Source organism: Panthera uncia, chromosome F1 (assembly GCF_023721935.1).
Source record: "Panthera uncia isolate 11264 chromosome F1, Puncia_PCG_1.0, whole genome shotgun sequence".
Classification (NCBI taxonomy): Eukaryota; Metazoa; Chordata; class Mammalia; order Carnivora; family Felidae; genus Panthera; species Panthera uncia.
The window spans coordinates 65388597-65415705 of NC_064813.1; the positions used below are offsets into that span (position 1 = coordinate 65388597).

Consider the following 27109-nt stretch of genomic DNA (forward strand, 5'->3'; position numbering starts at 1 on the left):
TCACAGGCCAACAAAATCAGGGGGCCTGGGACAGGTTCAGGAGGGCAGGGGAGGCAGGGCCCAGAGAGGGAAGGCCAGTGAGGGTCTTGGGACGGGGAAGAGAGTGTTGTATGGCCACGGAGCCCAGAGCCCAGAGAGCAGGACAGAGGTGTGACCATGGCAGACACTCATCAGACTCAGAGCCCTTGAAGAAGAGTAGAGAGAGAGTAGATGTTCAGCATAGCTTCCCCCTCCCCTATCAGCCCCCTCCTCCTCATTCCCCGTGGGGCACTGAGGCAGGGTCATGGACACAAAGGCCTCCGTTGCCCTGAAAGGCTTGGGATCCAGAGTGCTTAGAGATCCCAGGATGAGGGCCTTGACCCCCAATCAAACCACTGAGGGGAAGGTCTGGGCAGGCTTAGCCACTGGTTTTTGAAGCATGAAAAGGATTTAGAGAGAGAGCGCAGAATTCATTTGCTTTTGTCTGTGAGCAGCTTTGGGGGCCCTGGGGGAGAAGGAGGGAGCCTATATCCCATGGGAACGGCCTGAGAATTCCCATTTCCCCCAGGAAGCCCCCTACTCAGACCCTCCAGAAGGCACTGCGGACAAAGGCAGCAATTAGCATGAGAATTGGCCCCACAGGGAGGATGAGATCACTGGCCTGGGTGTGTGTGTGTGTGTGTGTGTGTGTGTGTGTGTGTGTGTGTACACACTGTGGGAATCTGCTTGTGTCTGTGAGTCTAGCCCTGTGTCCCAAATAAGCGTGTGGTGCCGTGTGAACCAAGTGTGTGATATCTGCGGGTCTGTGTCCGTGTGCTTTCACGTGTACAGCCAAGTATAACCCCACGTGTGGCTTTTGTGTGACAGCGGTGACAATGGAGAGGAAGCCTGCGGGGCCAGGGACCGCAAGCTCAGCCGAGTTCTCCGGGGCTGGCTTGCCTGCAGGCCTTGGGGCAGAGGAGGACTGACTGACTTTTCCTCCCTCATCCCCAGGACCCTCCTAGAGGCTGAGAACTCCCGGCTGCAGACCCCCGGCAGTGGTTCCAAGGCTTCCCTCAGCTTCCAGGGTAAGAGGAGGGGGGCCAGATTCCCCCAGACTCTCTCCTTCTTTGCTCTTTATACCCCGGAGCCATTCCTCTCCTGGGAGGCAGGTCTAGGTCTTGACCCCTTGGCCTCATCAGCCGGGTGTGTGCTCTCAGCTCCACTAGCCGGTGGAAGGTGGGGGCAGGGCTCACGGCACTCTTGCTGGAAATGGGGGCCCCTGCCAGCACCTACTGACCCTGTTTCTTGGCCTCTGCCTTTCCAGACCCTAAGCTGGAGCTGCATTTCTCTGGGACGCCAGAGGGCCGGCATCTGGGACCTTTGCTCTCTGCCCTGAGCCCTACTCCCCTCTCCTCGCCCTTGCCTGATACCCTGGAGACACCTGTGCCAGGCTTTCTGAAGAGCCAAGAATTCCTCCAGGCCCGTACCCCAACCTTGGCCAGCACCCCCATCCCGCCCACCCTTCTGGCTCCCTGCGCTGTTACAGATGCAGAGATCAAAACCCAGGATGCCCCCCTCTCCCTGCTCCAGCCGCAGCTTGGGAGGCAGTGGGCTCCAGAGGCCATATGGGCTAAAGCCAAGGAGGCCATCACTACCAGCGTCCTGCCAGGACCAGAGGAACCCGGGGGTGAGCAACAAGAGGCCAGTACAGGCCAGTCCCCTGAGGATCATGTCCCCTCAGCCCCACCCCTCAACCCTGACCGCCCTAGTTTAGAGGCCAAAGGTGGAGAACCCAATGGGTCTGGAATGTCCAGCAGATTCCAGGAGGAAGGTGAAGGGCAAATTGGGGGGCTGGCAGAGAAAGAAACAGCCATAGAGGTCAAAATGGTGAACGGTCTGCAGCAGGAAACATGGCAAGGAGATGGGGGTCTGAACATGAAGAAAATCCAGGACTCCCAGGGTCCTTTGGAAAAAGAAACTCTGAAGTCTCTGGAAGAGGAAATTCAAGAGCCACTGATGTCTCTGGAAGAACAGACCCACGAGACACTGAGATCTCTAGAGAAAGAGAATCCAGAATCTCTGCGGTCTTCAGAAGAAGAGACTTTAGACACATCTAAAGGTCTAGAAAAGGAGAATCAAGAGCTATTGATGTCTTTAGAAGAAAAGAATGCAGATGTAGTGAGACCTCAAGAAACAGAGACTCTAGAACTACTTAAGCCTGTAGGAAATGAGGACTCACAGACATTGCGATCTCTAGAAGAGGAGAATCAAGAACTAATGAGGTCTCTTGAAGGTACTCTAGAGACATTTGTATATCCAGAGAAGGAAAGTCAAGAATTAGTGAGGTCTCAAGAAGAGAACTTTGAGTCAATGAGAGATCTAGAAAAGGAGAACCAAGAGCCACTGAGAACTCTAGAAGATGGGAATCGAGAGAACTTGAGACTACAAGAAAGAGAGAACCAGGAGTTTCTGAACTCTCCGGAAGATGAGAAGCACAAGACCTTGAGAACTCTAGAAAAAGAGATCCAGGAACCACTGAGGTCTCTGGAAGAAGAGGACCAGGAGACAACGAAGGCTCTAGAAAAAGAAAACCAAGAGCCAGTGAAGTCTCTAGAAGATGAGAACCAGGAGACATTGAGACCACCAGAAAAAGAGAACCAGAGGTCCTTGAGATCTTTAGAAGAAGAGGACCAGGAGACAAGGAAGCCTCTAGAAAAAGAGAACCAAGAGCCAGTGAAGCCTCTAGAAGATGAGAACCAGGAGACATTGAGACCACTAGAAAAAGAGAGCCAGAGGTCCTTGAGGTCTTTAGAAGAAGAGGACCAGGAGACAACGAAGCCTCTAGAAAAAGAAAACCAAGAGCCAGTGAAGCCTCTAGAAGATGAGAACCAGGAGACATTGAGACCACTAGAAAAAGAGAGCCAGAGGTCCTTGAGATCTTTAGAAGAAGAGGACCAGGAGACAATGAAGCCTCTAGAAAAAGAAAACCAAGAGCCAGTGAAGTCTCTAGAAGATGAGAACCAGGAGACATTGAGACCACCAGAAAAAGACAACCAGAGGTCCTTGAGATCTTTAGAAGAAGAGGACCAGGAGACAACGAAGCCTCTAGAAAAAGAGAACCAAGAGCCAGTGTGGTCTCTAGAAGAAGACCAGGCAACATTGAGACTTCTAGAAAAAGAGAACCAGAAGCCAGTGGGATCTCTAGATAAGAACCAGGAGACATTGAGACCTCTAGAAATAGAGGACCAGGAGCCAGTGGGGTCTCTAGAAGATGAGAGCCAGGAGACATTGAGACCACTAGAAAAAGAGAACCAGAGGTCTCTAGAAGAAGATGACCAGGAGACAATGAGGCCTCTAGAAAAAGAGAGCCAGGAGCCAGTGGAGTCTTTAGAAGAAGACCAGGCAACACTGAGACTTCTAGAAAAGGTGAAACAAGAGCCACTGAAGTCTCTTGGAAAAGACCAGGAGATATTTCGACCTCTTGAAAAAGAGAATCAACAGTTGTTAAGATTCCTAGAAGAAGAGAGTGCAGAGGTGATGAGATCTCCGGAAACAGAGAATTTAGAATCACTCCAGTCAGCAAGAGAAGACTTGGGAATATTGCAGTCTCTAGGAACTCAAGAGCCCCTGTGGTCTCCAGGAGAAGTGAATCGGGAGACAATGAAACCTCTAGAAAGGGGAAGTCAAGAACCACTGGAGTCGGTAGAAGAGAACCAGGAGACATTGAGGCTCCTAGAACAGGAGAACCAGGAGTTCCGGAGATCTCCAGGAGAGTGGGGCCTAGACAATTCGAGACCTCCAGAAGGGAGAGGTCAGGAAAGTCAAAGGTGCCTGATAGAGGAAGAGACCCCAGAGCAGGCGAGGAATCAGGAGTCCCCGGGGTCTTTGAAAGAGGAAAGGCAGGAGTCCCCGCTGTCTGCCCGACACCAGGGGAGGGAAGAGAGAGTGGCGGACCAGGAACTGGATCAGGAAACGCCCCCCGGTGGGGCCGCAGGGGGCAAGGAGGCAGAGGCAGAGCTGGACGTGAGGGAGTGGGGTGGCCTCCCCGGGAAGTCCGCGGGGCACGGAGAGCTGCAGCTGGCGGCCGCAAGGGAGGTCTGGAGCGCAGGGGAGGGGCGCCCAGGGGGCCCTGAGCCCGAGGAGCAGAGGGTCCCGGTTGAGGGAGCCAGGGGGGAGGGAGGCCCCGAGGGCTTCCAGGACCCTGAAGGGCAGCCAGAGCAAGCGGGGGGCCCGGGCCTCCGAGCTCCCCAGGGAGTGTTGGAGGGGAGAGACCTGGTGTTGGAAGGCGGAGAAGAGGCCCCAAGGGATGGCCAGGTCTCAGAGGTCGCCTCGACGGCTGTGGGTGAGGCTGCTTCGGGCAGCCAGCAGGGACCAGAGCGGGAGGTGGTGGTGCCACCCGTGGGTGAGGAAGGTTTGGAGGCAGAGAGGAGGCAGGGCTTGGAAGAACCCCAAAAGGACCCAGAGGAGGCAGCTGCTCTGAAACCAGAGCTTTCCAGCCTGGCTGGGAGGAGCACAGACCCCCCGGAGCCTCCCAGGGGCTGGGAGGAGTCGGGCTGGGAGGAGTCGGAGCCCGAGGCCCCCTGGGGGGCAGAGGGGGCGTTCCCTGCCGAGACCCTGTGCCGTGCTCTCGGCGGAAGTGGTACCCCTCAGCCCGGGCCCCAGGGGCCCGAGGACGCAGGGGAAGAGGCAGTGTTAGAGCCAGCGTCGCCGCCCAAGCCATCGGAGCCCCGGTCACCCACCCCAATCCCTGGAGATGCCCCTGGGCCCCAGCCCCTGGCTGCGGGGAGCCAGGAGGCTGGCTGGGGGCTGGAGGGCCAAGCGGAGGCTCTGGGAGGGGTGGAGGGGGAGCCAGAGGAGCTGGGTTCTGAGGGGAGCCCCGAGGATCTCCAGGAGGAGGGGGAGGAGAACCGAGAGGACAGCGAGGCTGATGAGCTTGGGGAGACTCTTCCTGACTCCACTCCCCTGGGCCTCTATCTCAGGTCCCCCGCCTCCCCCAAGTGGGACCTGCTTGGGGAGCAGAGGCCCCCCCCTCAAGGGGAGACCAGAAAGGAAGGCTGGGATCCTTGTGTGCTGGCCTCTGAAGAGTGTGGGGCCCAGCCAGGGGAAGAGGAGGAGGGGGAGGAGGAGGGGGAGGAGGAGGGGAGGAGGGAGGAGGAATGCGGTCAGGACTCTGACTTGTCAGAGGAATTTGAGGATCTGGAGGCTGAGGGTTCTCTCCTTCCTGGGGTCCCCGGGGAGGCTGTGGAGCCTCCAGGCCAGAGGCCTCAGATGCTGCTGGAGCCTGCAGCCTGGGAAGGGGATGGGGAGTCTGATGGGTTTGCAGATGAGGAAGAGAGCGGGGAGGAGGGCGAGGAAGACAAAGAGGAAGAAGAGGGGAGGGAGCCAGGGGCTGGCCTGTGGGGCCCAGGGCCCTCTGTCAGCACCCTCCGCGCTCTGAGTGGCCCTCAGAGAGGGACCGTCCCGGGCTCTGAGACCGTGGATGTCAGCGTTCCCTGGGACGACAGCTCGCGAGGCATAGCAGCCGATGCCGGTGAGGAGTCCCAGGACAGCACCGAGCCCGAGCCCTCGGGCTCAGAGGAAGAGTCTGACCCTGCTCCCTTGGAGAGGGAGGACCCAGTCCCTGGCCCTCTGGAGAGCCGCTGTGGGGTGGGAGACACGGGCCTGGGGGTAGGGGACACCCTTGGGGTCAATGGCCGGGTCCCCAGCTTGAAGGAGGAGTTAGAGCATGTGAATGGGGGGGTGGTAAATGGGCTGGAGCAGTCAGAGGGAGGAGGGCAGGGAGAACCAGGGGGCCCCCAGGGGGACCAAAGGAGCCCCTTGGAGGACGAGGAGGAGGGGGGTGCCCTGAAGACTCCTTGGGCAGGACCTTCTCTTCACCTGGGCCCAGGCCAGTTCCTGAAGTTCGGTCAGAGGGAAGGAGACGTGGAGTCCTGGTCCTCGGGCGAGGACTAGAGCGAGAGCCCCTCTCCCCTCACTGAGGACTTGGTGGGGTGGGGGTGGGGGCCCCGAGCCCCCTCCCTGCTCAGAGGCAGCACCCTTAAGTTATGATCTCCTGACCTGTGGTTTCTGTCCCTGAGGCCTGACTGGCCAGGGCGAAGCAAGGGGTGGCACAGGGAGACGCTCCAAGAACAGAGGCCCCCAGACCCTGCGAAGGGGCCACCCCGCCGGCACTGTCCCTCGAGGCTTAAGCCAGCTGAACCGCTGTAGGACTAGGCCCTTTCCTGACACCCCCTTTCTCCCCCTCCTGCCAGTGGGGGAGGGCTCCTCCCAGGAGAGGGGGCTGTGGCACCCTTCACCGTGATGTGCCCCCTCATCGCACCTTCTTGGGGTGTCTGGCCACCCGTGAGGGTGTGTTCCCATGTCCTGACCCCCTGTGTTCCTGCCCCCTCGTGTCTGGCTCATCCCTGCCTGAATAAAGTCATGCTTCCACCTACCAAGTCTGGACGCCTCCTTCCCTAATTTGGGGGTCCGCAGGGCGGGCAGAGTGACTGGGGGAGGAAGCAGGGTGTGTTAGTGCCAGGGCCCGGCCACCCTCTGAGGACAGGAGGAGCCGGACAACCTCGTGGGACCAGGGGCCGGCCGGGCGGCAGTCCGGGTGACCCCAGGGCTGGCAGAAGCCAGGCCCATCATCATCTCTACCCACAGCGCTGATGACAGGGGATTAGGCCCAGGGCCGCCCCACCTTGTGCACCCCCCACCCCCACCCCGGCCCCTCGGTGCCGCCAGTATAATGAGCCCCTTGCGTCCAAACCCAAACAGTTGTCTGGCCTGGCCTGTGATGTCTCCTCCGAGTGGCCGGGTCAGAGCAGGATGGGGGAACAGGAGGCCCGCTCTGCCTCAGTCTGGTTGCGTGGCCTCTGGCCAGTGTTTGACCTCTCTGAGCCTCAGATTCAGCCACACGGTGAGGGGCGCTGGGCTGGGGGGCAGGAGGAGGCTGGGGGGAGCGGGAGCCGCGGTTTAGATCTTCCCCGGGACTTGCCTCTCGAAGAGCGATGCTGATGTGAGGGAGGGGTAGGCCAGCAGGTGCGAAGGACCCAGGGGGCTATGCTGTCAGCTGGGGTTTGGCCTGGGGTCCCCCCCACCCCCAGCCATAGCTTCTCCCTGCCCCCATCTCTCTTCTCAGGAGTCCTCTGGGTCCCTGTGGGGGCAGAGGGAGACGAGGGGTTCCTGGATGAGATGGGGCCCTGGAGCCTGGATGCCCAGATAGAGAGCAGGCCCGGCCCAGGCCGTCCCTCTAAGTGTCCCCGGTGGGGGCGGGGGTGGGGCTGCCCAACAAGCGTTCCACATTTGGAGGCAAGCCCAGGTCCCGGAGCCCCCACTCAGGACCTCTGGCCAAGGAGGGGTGGACAGGAGGTGCCCTGATAGAATCATACTGTCTGCTTCTCTGCACACGCCTTTCTCCTTCTCCTCTTGGGAGTCTCTGTCTCGGGGCCCCAGGCCCCCATGTCACACACACCCCTGCCCGTGGGTTCAGGATCTTGGGTGTCCCCACTCTTCTGGCCAAGCCCCCTCTCTCCTTCCTGCGCCCACTGCTGACAAGGCCTCGTCTGACCCTGCTGGGCATCCAGGACAGTAAGGCCGACTCCCTGCCCCTCCGAAAGGGACAGAGGAGCACTGTGCTTGATTTCCCCAGGCCCTCGGGCACCACCGCCTGGGCGAGGGGCCAAGGACAGAGACCACGCCAAACAGTCCTTCCCTGTCCCCGGTGCCCATCCTGCCCGTTGACACTGGGATCCCTGGTCCCCAACAGAGCTACCCACACTGTCCTAAATGGGGGTGGGAGTGGGGAAGGATGCGAGTTAGAAGTGAGGACCTTCCTAAAGGGGGCACGGGGGTACGTAGCGGGAAGCGTGTTCTCTTTGGAAATGGCAGTGTGTCTATGCAGCAGACAAACGAGGGTTAGACAGTAGGAGGGACACTCCTGGTGGGGATAACAGCTGTGAGTGTCACTTTTCGATAAATATTTGCTGAGCATCTACGTGCTGTGCCCCACGCAGATCCTGGGAACCCAGGGTTCCTCGCTCCCTTCTAATTGAACGAGGGCTTCTGAGTGGAAGTCATGTTTGAAAACAGACGATTAGGAGGCTGTGGGAGCACAGAGCAGGGGACCTCACCTGATCTGGGCTGAGGGAGTATGGGGACAGGTGGAGGGGGAAGCCTGCCCCAAGAACCTGAAGCTGGCCAGTGGGGGGACGACGTGGAGGAGGAGGAGGAGGAGGGAAAGGATCTTAGAGGGAATAGCATGTGCAAAATCCTGGTGCAAGATGACAGAGTCTGGGCATGAGGAGCAGAAGGAAGGTGTGTGTGGCTGGAGGTGGAGAATGAGGGGGAAGAAGGCTCACAGTGAGACTAAAGAGTCTGAGTCACTGGGCCCAGGCCTCACCAGGTGGCCAGGAAGTACACGCTTCTTCCTGGGGGAACGAGGAGACTCTGAAGGGCTTGGGGTCATCAGGTTGGGCATGACCAGGTTTGCATTTTCAAATGCTGCTGATGGGTGGATAGGAGGGGGCAGGAGTGCTCCAGGGAGACTGCTGCAGTGGTCTGGGAGGGGCACTGGTGGCGGTGGGCACGACGAGGGTGTACAAAGGGAAGCAGGTGACCTGATGTGGGGGATGGGGGCTGATGTGGCTGCAGAGGCTCCCAGGGTTTTGGCTTGGGCAGCAGGAGAGGGCCGTCCCATCTTCTGAGCTGGAGCATCCGGCAGGAAGTTGCGACCTCCAGCAGAGAGGGCCAGGGTGGAGACAAGAGCTAGAGGGTGGTTGGCCTAGAGGTCACCTGGAGAGAGCCCGGGACGGAGTCCCCAGGTACCTCCCCACAGAGAGGACATACTTGTGCAGGGCCTGCAGGAGAGGCCAGGCAGTAGGAGGACCCCGTCATCTCAGCTCCAGGAAAGCACCACTTTGGCCAACACAGTGCCTCTGGGGGCCCTTGAGATGGACGGATGGACGGATGGACGGATGGACGGACAGATGGATGGATGAAGGAAGGAACAGACTAAGGGCTGTGATGGAGTCAGACCTCGGAAGCACTTCGGAGGGTGGAGTCCCCAGAGAAGGGAATGATCAGGCAGCACCCCCCACTGCCACCCCCCCCTCCCAACACGAGGACAAGTGGGAGGTTATTCTGGGGCCTCCACTGAGTAAATATAGCCTCTGAACTGGGTGGGGGTGGGGCGGGGGGCCGGAGGTGGCTTCCTCGGTTTGTTTGGGGCACTTCCTTATAAGGCTGTGCCGGCTGAGGCGCCAGAGGGTGAGGTCAGGGGCTGAGCTCTCCATTCAGCCAGGCTGATGCTGTCCCTGTCGCTGCCACGGGCCCCACTGCCCGCCACCCGCCGGGGTCTCAGAGGAAATCAAAGGCCTGGGCTCTGGGCTCCGGCCCAGGGAGCTCAGACAGGGCCTCTCAAAGGGCCCCGCGGCCTTCCTGCCTGCTGTGCAAGCCCAGTGCAGGGGTGCGGAGGGCGGCCGTCCAGGGTCCCCTGAGAAGGTGCTCCTGGGTCTCCCCTCAGTGCAGCAGTTGCTGTGGCTCCCAGAGTCTCACCCGTATTCCTCCCGCTGCAGGCCGCCCCTCTTCCTCTTACAATCACTCAGATTCACTCACTGCTTCCAAAGGCCCTGGCCCTGAAGCCCCCCTCAGCCCCCCTCTCAGCCCCTCTTTGGGGACCAGCTGCTGCCACTTGACCCTGTGGTGTCTCAGCTGCCGTCTGCTCTGCCGTCCTTGGCAGCCAGGGAAGGAGGAATGTGGTTTAATTTCAGCTGGAATGTGCCCTCTGGGCTGCCCGCCGGCGGGGGAGGGGACGGGGACCGGGCCCACCCAAGCCCAAGAAACCCAAGAGGATTCTGGACTGGGGGACAGGCTCCTGGGTCCCCACCGGGCCCACTCCCACCCTGCAAGGGAGGCTCCGGTCCAGGACGCATCCGACAGCAGGCTGAGTGTTTTTCGAAGCTGGGGCAGGACATGCTCTTTGTGAACGTGGCGAGTGCTGACACACAGGACCCAGGTGCCACCCCTGAGTCCGCAGGTGTTCGGGAAAGACAAAGAGGGAGCCTCAGGCGGCTGATGCTGCTGGCTCAGGGACGGAAGAGGGACCGAAGTGAGGGCCTGAGGCCAGGGCCCATGGAGTCTGCGGTGGGAAGCAGGGGGAAACACAGAACTGTTTCCTCTGTCTGCACGGGGGCCCTTTCCCTCCCCTCCCCAACCTAGCACCCCACACCCCGATCAGACTCGTGTCTTCTCCCACATTCCAGGAGCAGCCTATTTTGGCTCCTGCTCCCCCACGCCTTCCCCAGGCCCCATTATTCCAGGGTCCCCTCCGGGAACCTAACGACAGGGATAGAGCCCAGACCCCAGGGACCCAGGTCCTGGAACCCTCTTGTCCCCTGCAGTCTTCTCTCCCAGTGTCACAAGCTCCCCTCCTCCAGCCCCAGTCACCCTGCCCACCCCCATGACTCAGCTGTGGCTCCAGAAATAAACGGAGGCAGATGCCAGGGGGCCACCGTCGAGGAACCACCTCCCAGCAGCTGTGGGCTCAGCTGCTGACAAGCCAGTGCCCCAGGGTCCGGGGAAAGGTGGCCGGAGGGCTTCGGGGTGGGGAGGTGCCCCACCAGCTCTGGCCCTCCGTCAGCCTCCCTCACCAGTCACAAGCCCACCCTTCCCCCTGCTCTCCCTTCTTCTGTCCTATCCTCTACCTGCCCTTCCCCCTTCTCCCCGGCCCCTCCACAACTCCTGAATCCCTTGGTTTCTCCTGGGATCCTTCCTTTTCTAGTCACCCCACATGTCACAGAGAACGTCAGCTCACCTTGATGGGGAAACTGAGGCACGGAGAAATGTCCCCTGCCAATGCTACTAAGAGTCCCTAGATGCCTCTTGGGGGCCATAAACACGGGTCAAGGGGCTGTGGGATGCTCCCCTTAAATGTCCCAGTCCCAAGGGGTCAGCAGCCCTCCCTCGGCTAACAAGCTATCCAAAGACTAAGGAAAGAAAACATCAGGAAATAAACACAGAGGTCGCAAGATCCACCCACTCAGACCATTAAATAGAGTCCAGAGTCCTTCGGTGGGCGAGTTGCCTCACATTCTTCCTCCTTCTCCCTCTTTCTCGGTTTTCCTCCCTTTCCAGCCCCTTCCTCCTGCTCTGCCCCAAATCTTTTGGTTCTTCCTTCCTGGGAGGAAGCGGGCTGCTTTGCAGCAGGTGGGGCAGGAAGCTACTAGATCTCAGGAAGGAGTAATGAAGGAACCTGGGTCCTCACTTCAGGCAGGGATCTGACTGCAGCCCCCAGGGTGCGCCTCCCACCCCCAGGGGTCTGACGGGCTGAGCATTTTTGGAAGTCTTTGCACGGCCCGGACAATGGGGCCCTTTCTCTCCCTGTGCAGGAGACAGGCCTACAGACAGGGCCTCGGGGCTGGGACAAAGGCCCCAGTGAGGTCAGGGCACTGTGTAGGAGTTGGGGGTGGGGAGGTGGGGACCGGGGGAGGAATGGGGAGGTGGGGTGAGGGTCAGAGCAGTCTGGGGGGTTGCTGGGGACCACGGTCATTGGAGGGCCTCTGGAAGGGCCATCTCAGCGGCCTCCAGGCCCCTCTGCGACCGATGGCCAAGCACCTAAGGCTGGACCTCCCTTCTCTACTCGTATCCATACGCGCTGACCTCATCCCAAGAGAACAGGAGACCCTGAGGCAGACCCCACATTAGACATGCGGGAAAGAGGCCCAGTTGAGCCACACATCCAGGGGTTTGACAGGGTGGGCACATGGTCTGTGCTGTGCCCTGGAAGGTGTCCCCTGCTCCGGGCTCTTCCCAGATGAGGTGCCAAAACCCCATCCCCAGCCATCTCGCTCTCTCTCTCTCTCTCACACACACACACACACACACACACACACACGGGTCAGCACTGGATTCTATTCAGGGTGCTGAGTCATCCCTGGACCGGCTCCCCCTTCTCCAGGAAGCCCAACAAAGCAGGAGAAGGCTTCCGTTTCCGGCCGCCTTGCTGAAGCAGCCAGCAGGTGTCGGGAGGGGGAAAGGATTCGAGTTCCGGCTCTGTGTCAACCTGTGGAACTGCCCTTCTGCACAGGTCGGACGGCGGCCCCCAGCCTGCCGCCGTGGGGGAGATCCAGTGAGGAAGCGTTAGCCGCAAGGCTGGGAAACCCAAGCCCCCTCCGGCTCGCCCCCAGGAACCCTCTGGGAAAGCCAGCTGGCCGTCTCAAACCCGTCACCGTGAGGATGTTTCCCAGAGAGCCTCCCTTAGGAGCCCAAGGACAGACGCTGCCCCCCCTTCAGCCTCCTTTTTCCTCTTCAGGCCCTACCTTCAAAGACACATCTTGTCTCCCTCAACTCACAAATCCACCTAACGCCTGACATCCGAACAGCAAACGGACTAGGCAATCACAGGCAATCCAAGTACAGAATAAAAGGGGGGTCTGCTCTGGCCTCAGGACCATTTTCCTCCCTGTGGCTCGCGGAGAAACAGCCCCATTCGCGAGCCTTGGGAGGCTGGGTTGTGTGGGGAGAGCAGGGAGAGGGCAGAGGGAGGGGCAGGTGAGCCCTGCGGGAGGAGAGGGGTCCTGGTGGTCGGTGGGTCTGGGAGGTCGTGCTGGATGCCCGGACACAGCTGGTCTGGGGGTCTCCGTGCACGGTGGGCAGCATGGCGGGGAGAAGCCCCCAGCTCCTCCCAACAAGCACCTGTCCTGCGGGCCTCACTATCTCTGGGTCTTTCTATGCGGCTCGCACGCAGCCTCTGTGATTTGCCCCCTGTCTCTGACTTTTATCAGGTTTTCCCGACTTGCAGGGAAGGACGAATCGCCCACGTGGGCGAAGGCGGTTAAGAGCCGGCACAAGCAGAAGTGTGAACACCTGGCAGCGTGTGCATGTGCGCGACTGCGCCAGGGCGAGGGCCGGGACCCGCGGCAGGAGTTACCCCGTCCGGAAGGCACACGACCACGAGGCCCAGTAAGGCACAATCCTGTACACGCACACCCGCGGCCGCTCATTCTCTCGGGTTCTGAGTGACCTCACCATCTCAACCTCCGATGACTCACAGCCCCCGGGGCCAGCGCGGCACGGCCGGAAGTCACCCTCCGCCCGGCAGCCCGCTACCCGCTTCCCCGCCCGACGGCTCCCAACCAGAGGTCGCGGCGCCCCCTGGCGGTCCCCCGGGACTCTTGCGACTCCCGGCGCCGAGCCCGGCGCACGCACGCGCACACGGCACCCTCAGGCCGACGTGCCTGAGTCCACAGCGCCCTCTGCCGGGCACAGCCTGGGAGACCTACCAGGTCACTCCTTGAGCCCAAGGCCACTGCAGGGCTGGGGACCCCTCCTCCGCTTCTCCCTTCCCGCCTCTCTTCTTCCTCTGCTGGAAGCAAGCCCTCCTGCAGTCTAACCCCCAAACCTGCACTCCCTCGAGTGACTCCCCCCCCCCCCCGGAGGAGCCTCAGAACTGAGACACCAAGGCAGCCGGGTCTCTGCTTTCTCCATGGCCCTCTGTCTCTCTCCCTCCCCAGACTGAGCTCATCTAGGTCTGCTGGACCCGCACTCTGAGCACTCCAGCTCCTTCGGAACACGCTCCCACTCCCCCGATCCCCGTGAGCTCCCAGCTATTCTGTGCCAGGCACTGTCCTATCCACTGGCATCTTGGGGACCACTCCGACCTCCGAAGTTAATAAACACAGAAGGGCTGTTTATCCTGGGAGGCCCAGCCCCACCCCACTTTCCTTTTTCTCTCTCTCACACAGAAACATCAACCTTGCTTGTGCTGAAATGCAGCTTTATTTCCTGCTGGTTTGGCAGGTACCCCATCCTGCAAGCCCAGTCCCCTGGGAAGCCCGACGGTGGGCAACGTGCCCCCCCCCCAGGGGATGGCAAGGAGAGGGGCAGCTGAGGCACTTAGGGGCCTTCCCCGAGGCCCTGAGGGGAGAACCTGAGCCAAGGCAGGGGGGAGAGGGTCTAGTCTAGGCTGGAGCCGCCCAGGTGCTTCCCGCAAACCCCTTGAGGCACTGCCGCCTGGAGGGCAGCTGCACCCTCCCAAGTGGTCAACCGGTGATGGGGAGAGGGCAGTGCCGGGCAAGGCCTTGCTTCCTAGGGGCCTGGAGAGGGACTGGAAGGAGGGGTCAAAAGTTCCTTCCAGCGTCCCAGTAGCCTCCCCTGATGTCCTGGGGCCTTCGCCAGGTGCAGAGCTCGAGCCTGGGAAAGACACACACACTCACGCTCTCCCCTGGGCCCCTCCTCCTCGTCTCTTCTCAGAGCCTGCACCCCGGGTGTTACTGCTCCCTGAGCCCCAGTTAAAGCACTCGTCTTGGCTCTGCTACTGTTCTCAGACATCGGCACTGAAAGGGACCCCGGGGCATCCAGCCCAGCTCCTCCTCTTTGCCTCACAGACGGGCAGTGATTACTCCAAGGTCACACAGCCAGCGACCGGCAGAGCTAGGACTAGAGCCCAGAGCTACTGTTGGCTAGTGCCCCCCACCTGCATTCCCCTGGCACTCACAGGCCTGCGGGGCACACAGGAGATCTGGGGGGGCTCCCAGCGACCATTCTCCTGGCAGCGGATCAGTGGCTGGTTGCGCTGGGTCAGCCCCTCGCGGCACCGGTAACGAAGCACGGTGTCGACTTCATAGCGCCGTCGTGGGCGGCCAAACACTTGAGCCAGGGGCAGCTCTGGCGGAGGCCCACAGGACACTGCAGGGGGGACACAGTCAAGATCTGGGAGCCCGGGTCTGCGGGTGACAGCTCCCAGAGTCGGCAGGAGGAGGAGGAGGGAGTGGGCCACAGGGTGATGCAAAAAAGAGCAGAGATTCCTGGTGGACCACCTCGTTTGTTAGACGTCCCCTTGCCCATGGCCTGGGACACGTTTCTGACTCCTCTGTAGCTTTGCGCCCTCCTTTTAATTTTGAGTTTATTTATGTATTTATTTAGAGAGTGCAGGGGAGGGGCAGAAAGAGAGGGAGAGAGAGAATCCCAAGCAGGTTCCCCACTGTCAGCTTGGAGCCCCCTGCGGGGCTGGAACTCACCAACCCTGAGATCCTGACCTGAGTGGAAATTAAGAGTCAGTGGCCTGTCCAGCGACTGAGCCACCCAGGCGCCCCGGCCCCTCCTTCTATACACCCAGCAGTGACGGATCCCCCTGGCGCCCCCTCCTCCCCCTTGCCCGGCCTCACCCAGACCCATCTTGCAGGTGTAGGACAGGTGGTAGTTGCAGGGCACATCACTCCATTGTCCCTGATCGTGCCACACCATGACCACGCAGTTCTCCCCGGAAAGGAAGTAGCTGTCAGGCTGCCCAGGGTTCCAGTTCTCATAGAGCTGGGGGGACGGAGTGGGGGAGGCGGTGAGGGCTCCCGCACCGCAGCGGGGGGGCGGGGGGAGGGATGGACCTAGGGGGCCTGAGGAGGGCAAGGGGGGGGGGGGGGGGGAGCACTAGGACAGAGGAGACAGGGAGATGGGGGGTAGGGGTCCAGGAGGAGAAAGGACAGGTCGCGGGCTTTGGCGGGGAGGGGTAATGAGAGCCAGACTGGAAGAGAGAGAAGCGCACGGAAGGGAGGCGGGGCCCGTGGAGAAGAGCGGAGAAAGGGCCAGAAAAAGGAGGGGGAGGGATGGGGTCACTGGAGGTGGAGGGCAGAAGTGCTTGGAAGAAGCGACCGCGCCAGCTAGAGGGGCGGCCGGAGCCTCTCACCAGAGGGACGCCATCTGACCACAGGAAGTCGCCTTCGATGGTCCGGTCGTTGAGCCCGATCCACTGGTACTCGCGGTATCGACCTGCGGAGGAAGCGCGGGCGGACGAAGGTGCGCAGTGAGCCCCGCTGCCAGCAGGTGGCGCCGCTCCCCGTTACCGCCGGCCCGCGCGCGCGAGTCCTTCCCGCCAGACCCACCCCGCGCTTCCCTGCTTTCCCATCGGCCCATCTGCCCGCGGACGGGTAGAAGGCAGAGGAGGGCGGAGGGGTTGGGGAGAAGAGAAGTGTCACCGGGGCCAGGAAGGGGAAACTCTGGGGAAAGAGCAGAAGCTTTCATTGAGGTCAGAGTCGGGACCCGCAGAAGGAGGCGGGGGGGGGGGGGGGGGTGCAGTCTGGCCGATGCAGGTGTACTCCCCGCGCCAACCCCAGCCCTCTCGGCCTGAAGCCCCCCTACCCACGTGTGGAGGGAGCGAGGACAGAAAAGGGAATGGATGGATGGATGGATGGATGGATGAAGTAAATCAAGTAATGGGTACCTGAGTTAATGAGTAAGGGAGTTAATTAATTAACACACTCACGCATGATTCATGATGAGTTAATGGGTGAGTGCGAGAGAGCAGGTGATGAGGGTCCCCTCCAGCCCCGTCCCCAGCCCACTATTGATGAAGTTCTGCTCCTCGGGCGTGCTGATGCTGGCCAGGTGCGCGCCGTACATCCGGCACTGGGTCTCGGCCTCCTCCCAGCTCCTCCGGGTAGAAAAGTGCTTGTAGCAGGCGCCCTGGAAGGCGTCCCAGCCCGGACTGCAGAAGCGGAGGCCTGGGGCGCAGAAGGGCGGGCAACTGAGGCCAGAAGGGCCAGGTCCCCTGGAGGGGACTTGAGGGGGCGGGACTAAGGTGCCAAGGAGACAGGAGGGCATGAGGGGAGATGGGGAGCCAGGAGGGGCCCTGTGCAGGGGGCCTTGATGGCTTCCTCCTCTGGGCCACAGGGACTGCCAGGGTGAGGGCTGCGGCCCCAGCCTGGGTCCCCCCAGTCCTCCACCCCAGAGAAGGGCCGCGCCCTCCTCTCTTCCCAGGAGAGAACTGGCGGGTACCGAGCACCCCTCCCACAGGGGCCGCTCGGGAAAGGCATTTCTGGTCCACTTGACAGATGAGGAAACTGGTAGGGCTCGGAGAGGTTGTGTGATTTGCCTGAAATGGAGATTCAGGACAAGGCCCGTGCCCTCCCTCCCGGCTCCAGAGCGAGCACATTGTGGCAGGGGCCAGGCTCCAGATCCGCCCCCACCCCTGCCGCTCACCACACTCACCAACATCACACAGGTCCCCCCCATAACCAGGCAAACACAGGCAGCGGACCCCCTCCTCCTCCTCCAAGCATGTCCCACCATTGTGGCAGGGGCTGGGGACACAGTCACCTGAGAGGGGAGAGAAGTGAGGTGGGAGGAGCAGGGGAGCACAACTCTGCAGCCTCTGCCCCCCAGGAGAGGGTTCGGCGCGTCCACGGCCCCAACGCCCTTGACCTGAGAGCTATCACAGCATCTTGAAGTCAGCCCAGCCCTCAGTTCCGGTTTCTCTCCCACCCTGACCCCCCTCACCACCTGCCACTTCGGGGTCGACTCAGCCCCGTGCTGGCCATTGTGGTGCCCCTTGGCGTGGGCCCAGTCTAACAGGGGCTGGGCGAAAGTGGCCAGAAAGGCCCTCAGGACCCAACCCCACTGAAGGGAAAGATGCTGGGCTGTCAGTCGTGAGACCTGGACTCTTATCTGGCTCCTGGCTCTGCCGAGTGACATTGGACAGGTCACTCTACCTCTCTGGGCCTGGAGCTTGGTTCCCCACCGCCTTGTCTTTGTGCCGGGTCCCCGCACGGTTTTGTGTGGTTTCGGTGGGGGCTGGATGAAGCGGGAGGAGAGGAGAATCGCCACAGCAACAGTGAGGGGTGGCCTGCCCTTGACTGCTTCTGGGACCCCATACTGGGGTGGGGGTGGGGGGCTAGCTCTCCCTCTTACTCTCTGGGTAGAGTCAACAACCCCAGAAGCTGATAGTGAAGAACCAATCCCCTCCCCAGGCCCCCTCTGCAGGCCAGTCAGCCTACCCCCCTCCCCAATCCATCTCTCTCCCTTCTTCTGGCACTCTCTCCTCCAGGCAGTCCTCTTAGACTGACACGCTGCCCTGAAGGCCTGCAATCTGTTGTCTGGCTGGGTCTCCTGCCTTCTCCTCAGGACTCTCTCCCTCTGGATCCTGGGGTGGGAGGCGGCTGCCCTAGACCAGGTGTGGGTGCTGGACGGGGCAGATTCCACTCCTTCCGGTCCAGGAAGAGGAAGATGGCCCCACAGACTGACAGTGCAGGGCTGGGCTCTCAGCTTGGGAGGTAAAACCACCCCTGGGCGGGACTCTTCAGACCACGCCATACCCCCAGCAGCCAAGGGCGAGGCCCGCTGTGCTTCCCTCCGCCTGGTGGGGGTGAGAGCAGAGGCAGGGGGAGGAGACGCTGGAGTCGATTCCAAGAATTTTGCTGGGATGACCTCGCTGTTTGGGGTGAAATGAATCAGCTGTTCCAGCACCACCACCCTGTCACCTGTCCTCCTGCCAACAGTTTCTTCCAGGCTGGTAGCACCAGCTCCCTGGGCAAAGGGGGAGGGGAGGTGTTTTATTTAGCACCAGGCCCCGCGGAGGGCAGGAGTCCTGCAGCCCCTTCTGTTCCTCACGCTTGCCTGCACCTCTGCGTTCAGCCAGCCAGCCCTGGGGAACAGAGACTTCCACACTCGGTCCCTGGTTGTCCACCCCAGGCCAGAGGTCCCTCCCCTGAACCAGGACCGACAGAGTGGGGGCAAGGGAACTCCTCTTGAAGGAACTTTCTGCTCTTCCTTCCTCCCCCTTCTTGGGGCCAACTGCTACATACAACCACAGAGTTCTTCACTCCTGCTGTAACAGCAGGGCCAGAGGACATCCCTCACCCACCAGGTGGGGTAACTAAGGTCCTGCAGAGACTTCCACTGATGCATCTCTTCCCACCAGACCCCCTCCTAACCCACACGGCACTGAACTCCAAGGCCAGCTGGGCAGGGAGCCAATAGTTGAAATGGGGGAGCCTGGGCGTGATGCAGGGGCCCCTAGCCAGCCCTGGACCATGCAGGAAGGGCTGTGGGTCCTGGGACTGGGCGGATCCCAGCCGTCTCCAGGGATCCCCACTGGGAAGCTCAGCCTTCCCTGAATGGGTAGGGCGGCTCTCAGACCCCAGAATCTAACTCCCCACTCCTCCCCCCACCTCTACATTCCTTCTTCCTCGCCTCCTGATTTGTGTCTTCGCCAGCATTAGGGACTTGGAGATCCTTTGGTTCAGGGAGGGTGAGACCATTCTTCCTAAGGGTAAGGTGGGCTTTAGTGCAGGGGTTAGTGAAGAAGGGGGAGGCTGTGGGCAGGGGGATGCTTGTTAGATGCCGTCTCCCTGCTGAGTTGTGCTGACGGGGGGCTGGGGTGCCTGGATGCCAGTTTGGGCCTCTGTGCTGAGATGGACTTTCTCTATCACGAGTCTGTATGTATGGCTCTAGATGGGAGCCATCAAGATGGATCAGAAATGAATACAAGCACGTGTGTGTGTGTGTGTGTGTGTGTGCACGTGTGCGCGCGCACGCACACACACCCACACACACACCCACACACACACACACATTCAGGCTGGTGGGGGTTTCTCCCCATCAGGAGTGAGGGACAACCCCTCGCAGTCCCATAGACCGATGGACAGCGACTTCAGCTTTGGACTCTCAGCAGCCAGGAAGAAAGGCAGAGGAGAGCTAAGGGGAGGACAAGGGAACAGGGAGCGATGTTAGACAGGAGGGCAGGAAAGGGCGCTGGCTGAGGATGAAAAGGAGGAGGCAGAGAGGCGTGGAGAGCAAGGGACACGGGCGAGCGAGGGAGAGACACAGCACAAAGGGAAGCATCAGAGAGCTGCCTCCAACACAAATCCAGGGAATGAAAAGGGCAGACAGCTGGGGTGCAGACAGAGGGTGCCAGAGTTTTTGGTTATAAAGTGGTTTAATAGAGATTTATTTCCAAGGCTTGTTTTCCATGAAACAGTCGAAAAATACTTCACAGAAGTAATCGCTTAAGGCTCTGTGGGGGTAAGGGCTCTCCTAGACCCCAGCAGCTGACCCCAGGCCTTCCTGACATCAGTGGGGTGTCTGAAGGGGAGGGAAGGGGGCAGTAGGGGAGGGGCCTGAGCCCCGAAGAGTAGAATAGGGACCCAGGAACCCCTATCACAAGAGGAAGGAGGGTGCTCTGTGGGGCCAGTAAGTCACCAGTGGAAAGCCAAAGGCAGGAAGGAGTCCCAGGTGGTCAGTGGTGGGGCTGGAATCACGGGGTAGGGCCATGGCACTGGGGGTCGTGAGGTGAGAAATCAGAGAGCTGGTGTCCAAGATTGGAAACCCACAGGCAGAGGTGTACAGGAGAATGAGACAAAGGACAGGAGAGGCCGGGGCAATGGCGGTTAAAGGATTGTGGATCATGTGACCCAGAGCTTCAGGGGGAGAAAGGGGAGGAGGAGGAAGAGGGAGGTTGAGCCTTGGGCGAAGTTACCTGATGAGGGGGCCACGGCCACTCCACCTTGGCTGGCGCTGTCAGTGGGCAGCACTGGCTGAACCCGCACTGAGGTCCCTGCTGGGACAGTTCTTCCAGAATTCTCTTCAGAGGGGGCCTCCAGTTCCCTGGCACCCTCAGGGGCCCGTGTGGCTGGAAACAGGGCAGGGGTATCCTCAGAGCTCCCTGTCTCCTCACTCTCTCCTCGAGGGACCCCAGACAGCTCAGGACCCCCGGCCTCCTCCCCCACCTCTCTCTCCCCAACCGGAGTGGGAGGTGGTGGGGAGGCCAGTTTCCCATTCGTGGGAGTGGGAAGAGTCTCAGTGGGTGGTCCAAGGACCCTGGGAGGCCTGGGAGCCTCTGGCTCTCCATCGGGAGGTGGTGAGGCACCAGGCTGTAGCACTGGCCTCGCTGGCGGTGGGGAGGCATGCAAGAGTGACTCCTCTGGGGTTGGCTCAGTGGGGAGAGAGGCCTCTGGGTCTGGGCTGCTGAGCTCGCTGGACCAGGCCCACAGGGCCTCCTCCTCTGCCTCCTCCTCTTCCTCCTCTTCATCTTCTTCCTCCAAAGCCTTGCCTTCCTCTTCTGAGGACCCCAGGGGAGGGACGATGGATTGGGTTTCGAATTCTAGACAAAGCATAGGTGGTTCAGCACCAGGGACAGCACCGGCCGAACGGAAGACGGAAACGGAGGGGAAGAAAGGCGGGGCTGGGGAGGGGGAATGGGAAGGGAGGCCCGCGGCGGGTCGGGGGAGGCGGGTCGGGGGAGGCCGGGAGGAGGCTGCCCCTGCTCGCCACCAGAAGACCTTCAACTTGAGCTGAACTGTCATTAGCCCGGTACAAAAACATCGTCACCGCGTCTCCCTCTCCTTGTCTTAAAATTCTCTAGTCTATTTTGGGTAGGCAAGGAGGAGGAGGGAACAAAGGAGGGAGCACCCTGCTTCCCAGACCCAGAGAGTTTGGAGTAGAATGTGCCGGAAAGGCAAGGGGTGGGAGCGTACTGGAGAGATGCCCTGCATCACCGAGATGCTGAGAAGGGTCAGGGCCGTCAGGGGGCCGTAAGCCCAGGACGGGCGGCTTCACCCCGCTTCTCTTACTAAGGGACTCCAGTTACCGAGGAGGGTCCTAGGGGCCTCCGCTGGGTCTTCTGGAGGGGACCTTGCACCTCCCCCATCCTCCACAATGGGGACGGAGTAGATGGCTCCCCGGGACTCGCTCTCCACGGCTTCCCGCGGCAGCTGGAGCTCCTCTAGGGTCTCTGTCACTGTGACAATGGCCTCCAGCCCATCAGAGGCTGGGTCAGAGGCCTCAGGCGTGGTGGAGGGCTGGCCAGAGTCTGTGAAGAGGAAAGTGTCAGTGGGAGGTTAAACAGGTGGCTTTGCACTCAGTCACAGCCTGAAGTAGAGGGCTCTGGGTTAGACTCAGAGACCATGAAATTCTCCCAGTTCTCACTCATCTTTCCTGCGGAGGACCCATGAAGACCCAGGAAGCACTGCAGGACTTTATCACTTGTTCCTCAGGCATTAATCAAGTGCCCACTCTGTGTCATGCCAAGCATTCTTCTGGGCACTGAGGATACAGTAGAGAAAAAAGCACCAAGCCTCCTGCCCTAAGGGAGTTTATAACTTAGCTACGTAATAAACAAACACACATATAACGTTACCATATAAAGAACACTTGGGTAGAATAAGGAAACAGAACGGTGGGAAGTACTACTTTAGATACAGTGGTCAGGAAAGGCTCAGGGGAGAGAGATTCCCTTGAGAAAGGACACGGAGGCAGAAGGATGGACAGGTGGCCTCAGGACCTTGGGACACCTTGGGAGCAAGGTGTGAGGGCTCCCAGGGCTCCTGAGACTTTTGAAATGGAAGGGGCCAGGGGGCATTGCCCAGGAGAGCTGATGGCTGGAGTGCAGGAAGGACATTCAACAGTCACCACCCGAGGGTCTCAGCATCGGGGCAAGAGGGCAAAGGAAGTGGTCGCCCCATCCTTCCAAAAGCTGCTCCCTTCCAACAACAGGAGCTTTCGAATGGATTACCTCGTCTTTGGAGAAGAGAGCCAAGATCAGAAAACCAATGAAGCGGCTGCGGAACTGGGCTAAGAAAAGCCCCGAGGGCTGTCTGTGCTTAGCCAGACGTGCAAGCACAGCAGGTCCTGCCCCTCCCCTCCCCGCGTCACCTGCTCCAGTGAGCCTCACTCATGCCAGACAAGCAAACCTGTGTCCTTGCCTGCCTCTGTCTTCCACCTGTTCCCAACCTCTCCATCCAGCCCCTCTTTCTGTGGCTTCCTGGAACAGTGCTTGGCGCGTGATCAGTGTATAGACATGTTCATAATTACTATAATCATCATCATCCGCCTTTCGGTTGGCCTTTCCACAGGGACCTGCCTTCCTCTAGACTCCACTTCCCCACCGCTCCCTAGCCCCAGGCTGAAGATACTTGGAAATCTGTCCAATAGAAGTGATGCTTTTCTCTTAGTCTCTCTTCGTGCTGGGAGCAAGGCATCTTGTCCTCCCTCAGACTGGGGGCTCCCAGGGAAGAAGCAGGCCTTCTCCCTTCAGAGTAGGAGCTCCCTGAAGGGAGAGGCTGTGTATTCTCCCTTCATTTTTGCCTCCGGCCCTTGTCGCAGTCCCGCGGGCTCACACTTCAGGCCAGGACCCACGCACGCCATGGCACTGCCTCTCTGATTGTCAGTCACTGGGGGTGCCTCCGGGGGTCCCAGGCATTGCCTTCCCTTCAGCCCCCAATATAAGATGTGATCAGGAAGCCATCTCTGCCCCCAACTGTCTTTGAGGACCTGCTCCCTGTGGGGGGAATTGTGTCTGTCCATCAATACTCAGTGGTTAAAGATCTGACACCCTCAAGCTGAAGGTTCTGGAATCCGCCGCCCCCCCCCGCCCCGCGAGGGCTCTTGAGGGCATCAGGTTAACTGGAACAGACCATTCGTTGGGTTCAGAGAATGTCCATCATCTCTCTCCACTCATGCGCTGACCAGAAATGGAAACCTATCCAGCCACGCGGTAGGGAAGAGGCAGCTTTGACCCTGGAGAGACAGGCGCTCCCCGGGGCCACACAACCCAAGCCAGAGGGCACAACCAGAATGAGGACCCTCGGTGCCCAGGCTCCTCCAGGCGAGCGGCAAAGACCTGAGCAAACCCGGACAGAGCTGGGTGGGACCAGAGGGCTCAAGGCTGTCTGACCCACAGAGAGAGGCGGGGCGCGGCGTCTGCAGGGGGGCTGGCTCACCTCGGAAGCAGTAGACGTTGAAGCGGCTGTACTTGTTGGGGAAGCCGGTCTGGTTGGGGAAGAGGAAGAGAGTCTTGACGCCAGGCAGGCCCCCACCGCAGCGCTGGCTGGGCGTGACGATGGGGTAGCGCACGCTGCCATCGGCCAGCCAGCCGGGGCTGCAGCGGTCCAGGCCGCCATCCCAGGCTGCATACAGCTGGCCCGTGGTAGCGATCTCTGCACCCCGCTCGCGGCAGTATGCCCGTGCCTCCTCCAGCGTCAGCTTGTCTGGAGGGGCGCCCAGGAACAGCTCTCCTGGTAGGGAAGAGGGGGCCGGGTCACCAGGAAGTTGGGAGCCCCTTTGACCCTGGGCTCCTGCAGAGACCCTAGGCGGGCTTCTCTGGGCCTCAGTCTCCTCATCTGTGACATGGAGTCAAACGTCTTATTTCAAGGTCAAAGTTCGGGTAGAGCCTCAGCAGAGATGTTATTACTCAGAGGAGCCCAGCTCGACGTCCTCATTCCGCAAAGAAGGTAAGCGAGGCCCAGAGATGCTAAGAGGCAGAGACATACACAGCGGGCGGCTGCAGAGTCAAACTCAAACTCAGTCTCGTCCTACCTGGCGGAGGCCTCGGCCATGGACTTGCATCCATGACTGTGTCTGGCGGGAGGGACACCGGTTATTTCCTTGGAAACAACCCCCCTGGATGCCCGAGTGAACACACGAGGGGCGACGGGTCCAGCACAGGCCCCTGAAGGACCTACAGGCAGCACCGGAGAATGGGCTCAGGCCTGGGAACGCCTCACCCCCAATCACCATTTAGGTCTTCAGCGTAGCAGTAGACATCATAGAGGTCATCTGGGTCCACCACGCCATAGTTCCGGACCCCAGGGAAGCCATCCATGTCTCCATAACAGGCCTCCCGTGGGGTCTGGATGGGATACCTGGGAGCGAGTACAGACGCCTTCACCAGGGATGCCCCCCCCAACCCCCCCGCCGAACCACACTGCCCTCAAGGTAGCCAGCTGTCTTCCCAGTTCTGCAGGGACACCCCCCAGGGCGGGGTCCTCACCTCCCTCCTTCCCAGGAGGCAGGGAGCGCCGTGTGGCTGGCCCGAGGCGGTGGGCAGCCCCCCGCAGAGGCCGGGCCACCCGCCACCCCAGACACAACTAGAAACCCCCGGTCCGCGGCCCCAGCCCACCTCACGGTCTGGTCGGACAGCCAGCCAGCATCGCACTGCTCATAGCCCCCGAGGTAGGCGGCGTAGAGCTGCTCCGGGGTGGCGATGCGGGCTCCGATGCGGGCACAGGCCTCCTGGGCCCGGGCGAAGGAGAAAGCGTAGCGGGCAGAGCCCTCCCGGTAGAGAAAGACGACCCCTGAGGGGCAGACAGGAGCCGTGAGGCGTGGTCACCCCCACACCAGCCTCCCCTCGCCCTCCTTGCCACTCCCCTGGACACAAGGGGGGAAGTCCACATCCCGCTCACTCTACAGCACGAGGGGCTTAAGTTAGACTGGGCAGGATTTCCTCCACCTGAAGACAGAAAGGAGGTAACAGAGGCCTGTGTCTACGCACTCCTTTTCTAGCTCAGTCTGTGCCTTCCACGTATGTTTGCTTCCCCCTCAGACTGTGGGCTCCGGGGTGGGGGGGGGGGGGGCGGGGAGTGCTACCCTGCCCTCCCCTCCCCCCCTCCACCCTGCCCCTCACCTTTGACCTTGACCTCCACGGCATCGCTGCTGTCGTCTATGCCGTGCTGGACCTCGCAGCGGTAGATGCCAGAGTCGTTGGGCCGCAGCTCGCTCAGCGCCAGGGAGACGTCGGTGAGTGATGCCGGGTAGGCGGGCAGCGCCACGCGGAACCGGTAGGCCTCGCTCACCTTGACGCGCAGCCCCCGCGCCACCAGCACCTCGGCCTCCCGGCCCCCGGACAGGAAGGTCCACTTGACCCGCGGGGAGCCCAGCACGGCCCGGCGGCCCGGCGGCGGCCGCAGGTAGTGAACGTGGCACGGGATGGTGAGGGCGCCGCCCAGCACGCCCTGCAGCGGCGCGTCGCCCGAGATGCGCACGCGGAAGGCCCGGTCCTCTGCGGGTGGGCGGGCGGGGCCGGCTGGGACTCAGCGCCTGGGTCCGAAGGGCCCCCCGCCCAGGTTTCCATGCGCCCCCCCACCCCCACCCCCAGAGTCCTGCATCGCCACCCCGCACCCTCTCCAGATCTGCCCCCAAAGTCTCCGGGTTGGCTCCGCCCCCAGAGTGGCCAGCGCCACCCCACGATTCCCAGGCTGCACCCCAGGCTTTCTAACCTCACCCCCTGGGTCCTCCAGTCCTCAGAGCTTCCCTCAGAGTCACCTGCAGGATTTCTCCCCCTGTCCTGCCTCCCAGCTCTATTCATCCCTCCCGCACCCTAGAGACCGGCAGCCTGGCACTCCTGCCCCTCCCCAGCCCTACCCCCAAGTTCCCCCTCCCCTCCCCAGAGCCCACAGCTCATCCCTTCCTTATCTCCAAGTGTCCCAGGCCAGACCTTTCCCCACAGTGCCCCCCCCCATCTTATCTCCTCCCTGGGTCCCCCAAGGCTGGAACACTTTGGTGGGACGAAAAGCGAGGCCATTCCCTTCCATAGGGGAGATGGAGAAGACAGACAGTGACCCTGAGTGGGGTCGCTTACCTGAGCTGTCCCCTTCCAGGGCATCAGTTGAGGCCGTGGGGCCCGGGGCCAGGGCCAGGGCTATCAGCAGGGGCAGGAACAGTGGGGCCATGCTCAGGCTGCTGGAGGGACTTGAGGAGGAGAGATGGGGTTAGACTTCAAGATGGACTTCCCCCGGCACCTGAGCACGCATATCCTGGCCCAAGAAGCCCAGCGTCCCCACCTCACTGTTAACACCCTCATTTCCGATCCTGTCTCCCCACCAGGGATTCCTCCTCGGAACCAAGACCTGGGCGCTAGTCAACTTGCTGCAAGTTCCTTAAGCTCTCAGGGCCTTTGTTTTCTTCCTTGTAAAAGACCAGCATCATAACCACCTCGCAGGGTGTAATGAGGCTATGTGCTTTCCACCCTAGGACCCCTGTACAGATGCACAGTGGCAGGCATACAGCAGGAGCTCAATAAATGCCCCCAGCATGAGTGGTGGGTGCTGTTATACTTAACAATTCCCTCTGCTTTTCCCAGTGCCAGACTCCTTCCTCGAACCCAGAGCCTCCTCCTGCCCCAGCACCCTTCGAACATTCCCTTCCTGTCCCTTCCTCCCTGAGTACCACACCCCCCTGGCCTCTTCCAGGAGGGCCTCCTAGACTGACCCTGGGCATTGCACAACTTCTCTGTAGCCCAACCCCTCCTTGACCTCTCCCTACCCCACCGTTACTTATAAGGAAACTCTTCTCTTTACTCCTAGCACCCTCCACCCCCTCCTTGGCTGCCTTCTCCCTTCTTCTTCCCAGCCTTCCTTTCTGCCTGGCACGGGCTTTCCCACCGGATCCCCTGGCTCAGAAACCAGCTGGGACAAAGCCCCTGTCTCTGCCAGTCTGGCTTCCATCCAGCCTCTCCCTTCCCCCCGCCCAGTCCCAGGCTGGGGGGTGGGCTAAGGGAGGGTGAGAATAAATGGGAGGGGCCATCTCCCTCTTGCTCTCTTGGCTATCAGACACTGTGAGAACCCCGAATATTCCTCTGAAGATCTCAAAGCACTTACACTCTCATAATGGAGGGATGGGGAGG

The 27109-nt window shown here is 60.9% G+C and overlaps 2 protein-coding genes across 2 annotated transcripts in view; one reads left to right on the plus strand and one right to left on the minus strand.

Moving 5' to 3' along the window:
* Window positions 1-6419, plus strand: part of NES (nestin) — an 11744-nt gene extending 5325 nt beyond the window's left edge. Inside the window, exons 2-4 of the mRNA XM_049635081.1 lie at window positions 548-600; window positions 847-1046; window positions 1286-6419. Coding sequence (XP_049491038.1) covers window positions 548-600; window positions 847-1046; window positions 1286-5913 — 4881 coding nt within the window. The 3' untranslated portion in view covers window positions 5914-6419. The remainder of the gene's footprint in view (window positions 1-547; window positions 601-846; window positions 1047-1285) is intronic.
* A 7287-nt stretch (window positions 6420-13706) lies between these two features.
* Window positions 13707-26169, minus strand: BCAN (brevican). Its single transcript, XM_049634783.1, has 13 exons — window positions 26066-26169; window positions 25112-25486; window positions 24608-24782; window positions 24223-24350; window positions 23430-23723; window positions 21299-21520; window positions 20189-20812; window positions 16924-17031; window positions 16278-16436; window positions 15623-15705; window positions 15108-15252; window positions 14438-14628; window positions 13707-14133 (listed from the first exon to the last, which is right to left on the minus strand). The coding sequence occupies exons 1-13, from the start codon at window positions 26154-26156 to the stop codon at window positions 14029-14031; spliced, it is 2700 nt and encodes an 899-aa protein (XP_049490740.1). The 5' UTR covers window positions 26157-26169; the 3' UTR covers window positions 13707-14028.
* Window positions 26170-27109: the final 940 nt, after the last annotated feature.

Bases quoted from the DNA above. Each gene is read 5' to 3' on its own strand.
- BCAN (XM_049634783.1), bottom strand. From the start codon at position 26,156: ATGGCCCCACTGTTCCTGCCCCTGCTGATAGCCCTGGCCCTGGCCCCG. The intron at 15,253-15,622 runs GTGAGAGGCTCC...CCGTCCCCCCAG, and splicing joins GGTCAGATGGCGTCCCTCTG to CTCTATGAGAACTGGAACCC. The intron at 14,134-14,437 runs GTGAGTGCCAGG...TGTCTTTCCCAG, and splicing joins CCTGTGTGCCCCGCAGGCCT to GCTCGAGCTCTGCACCTGGC.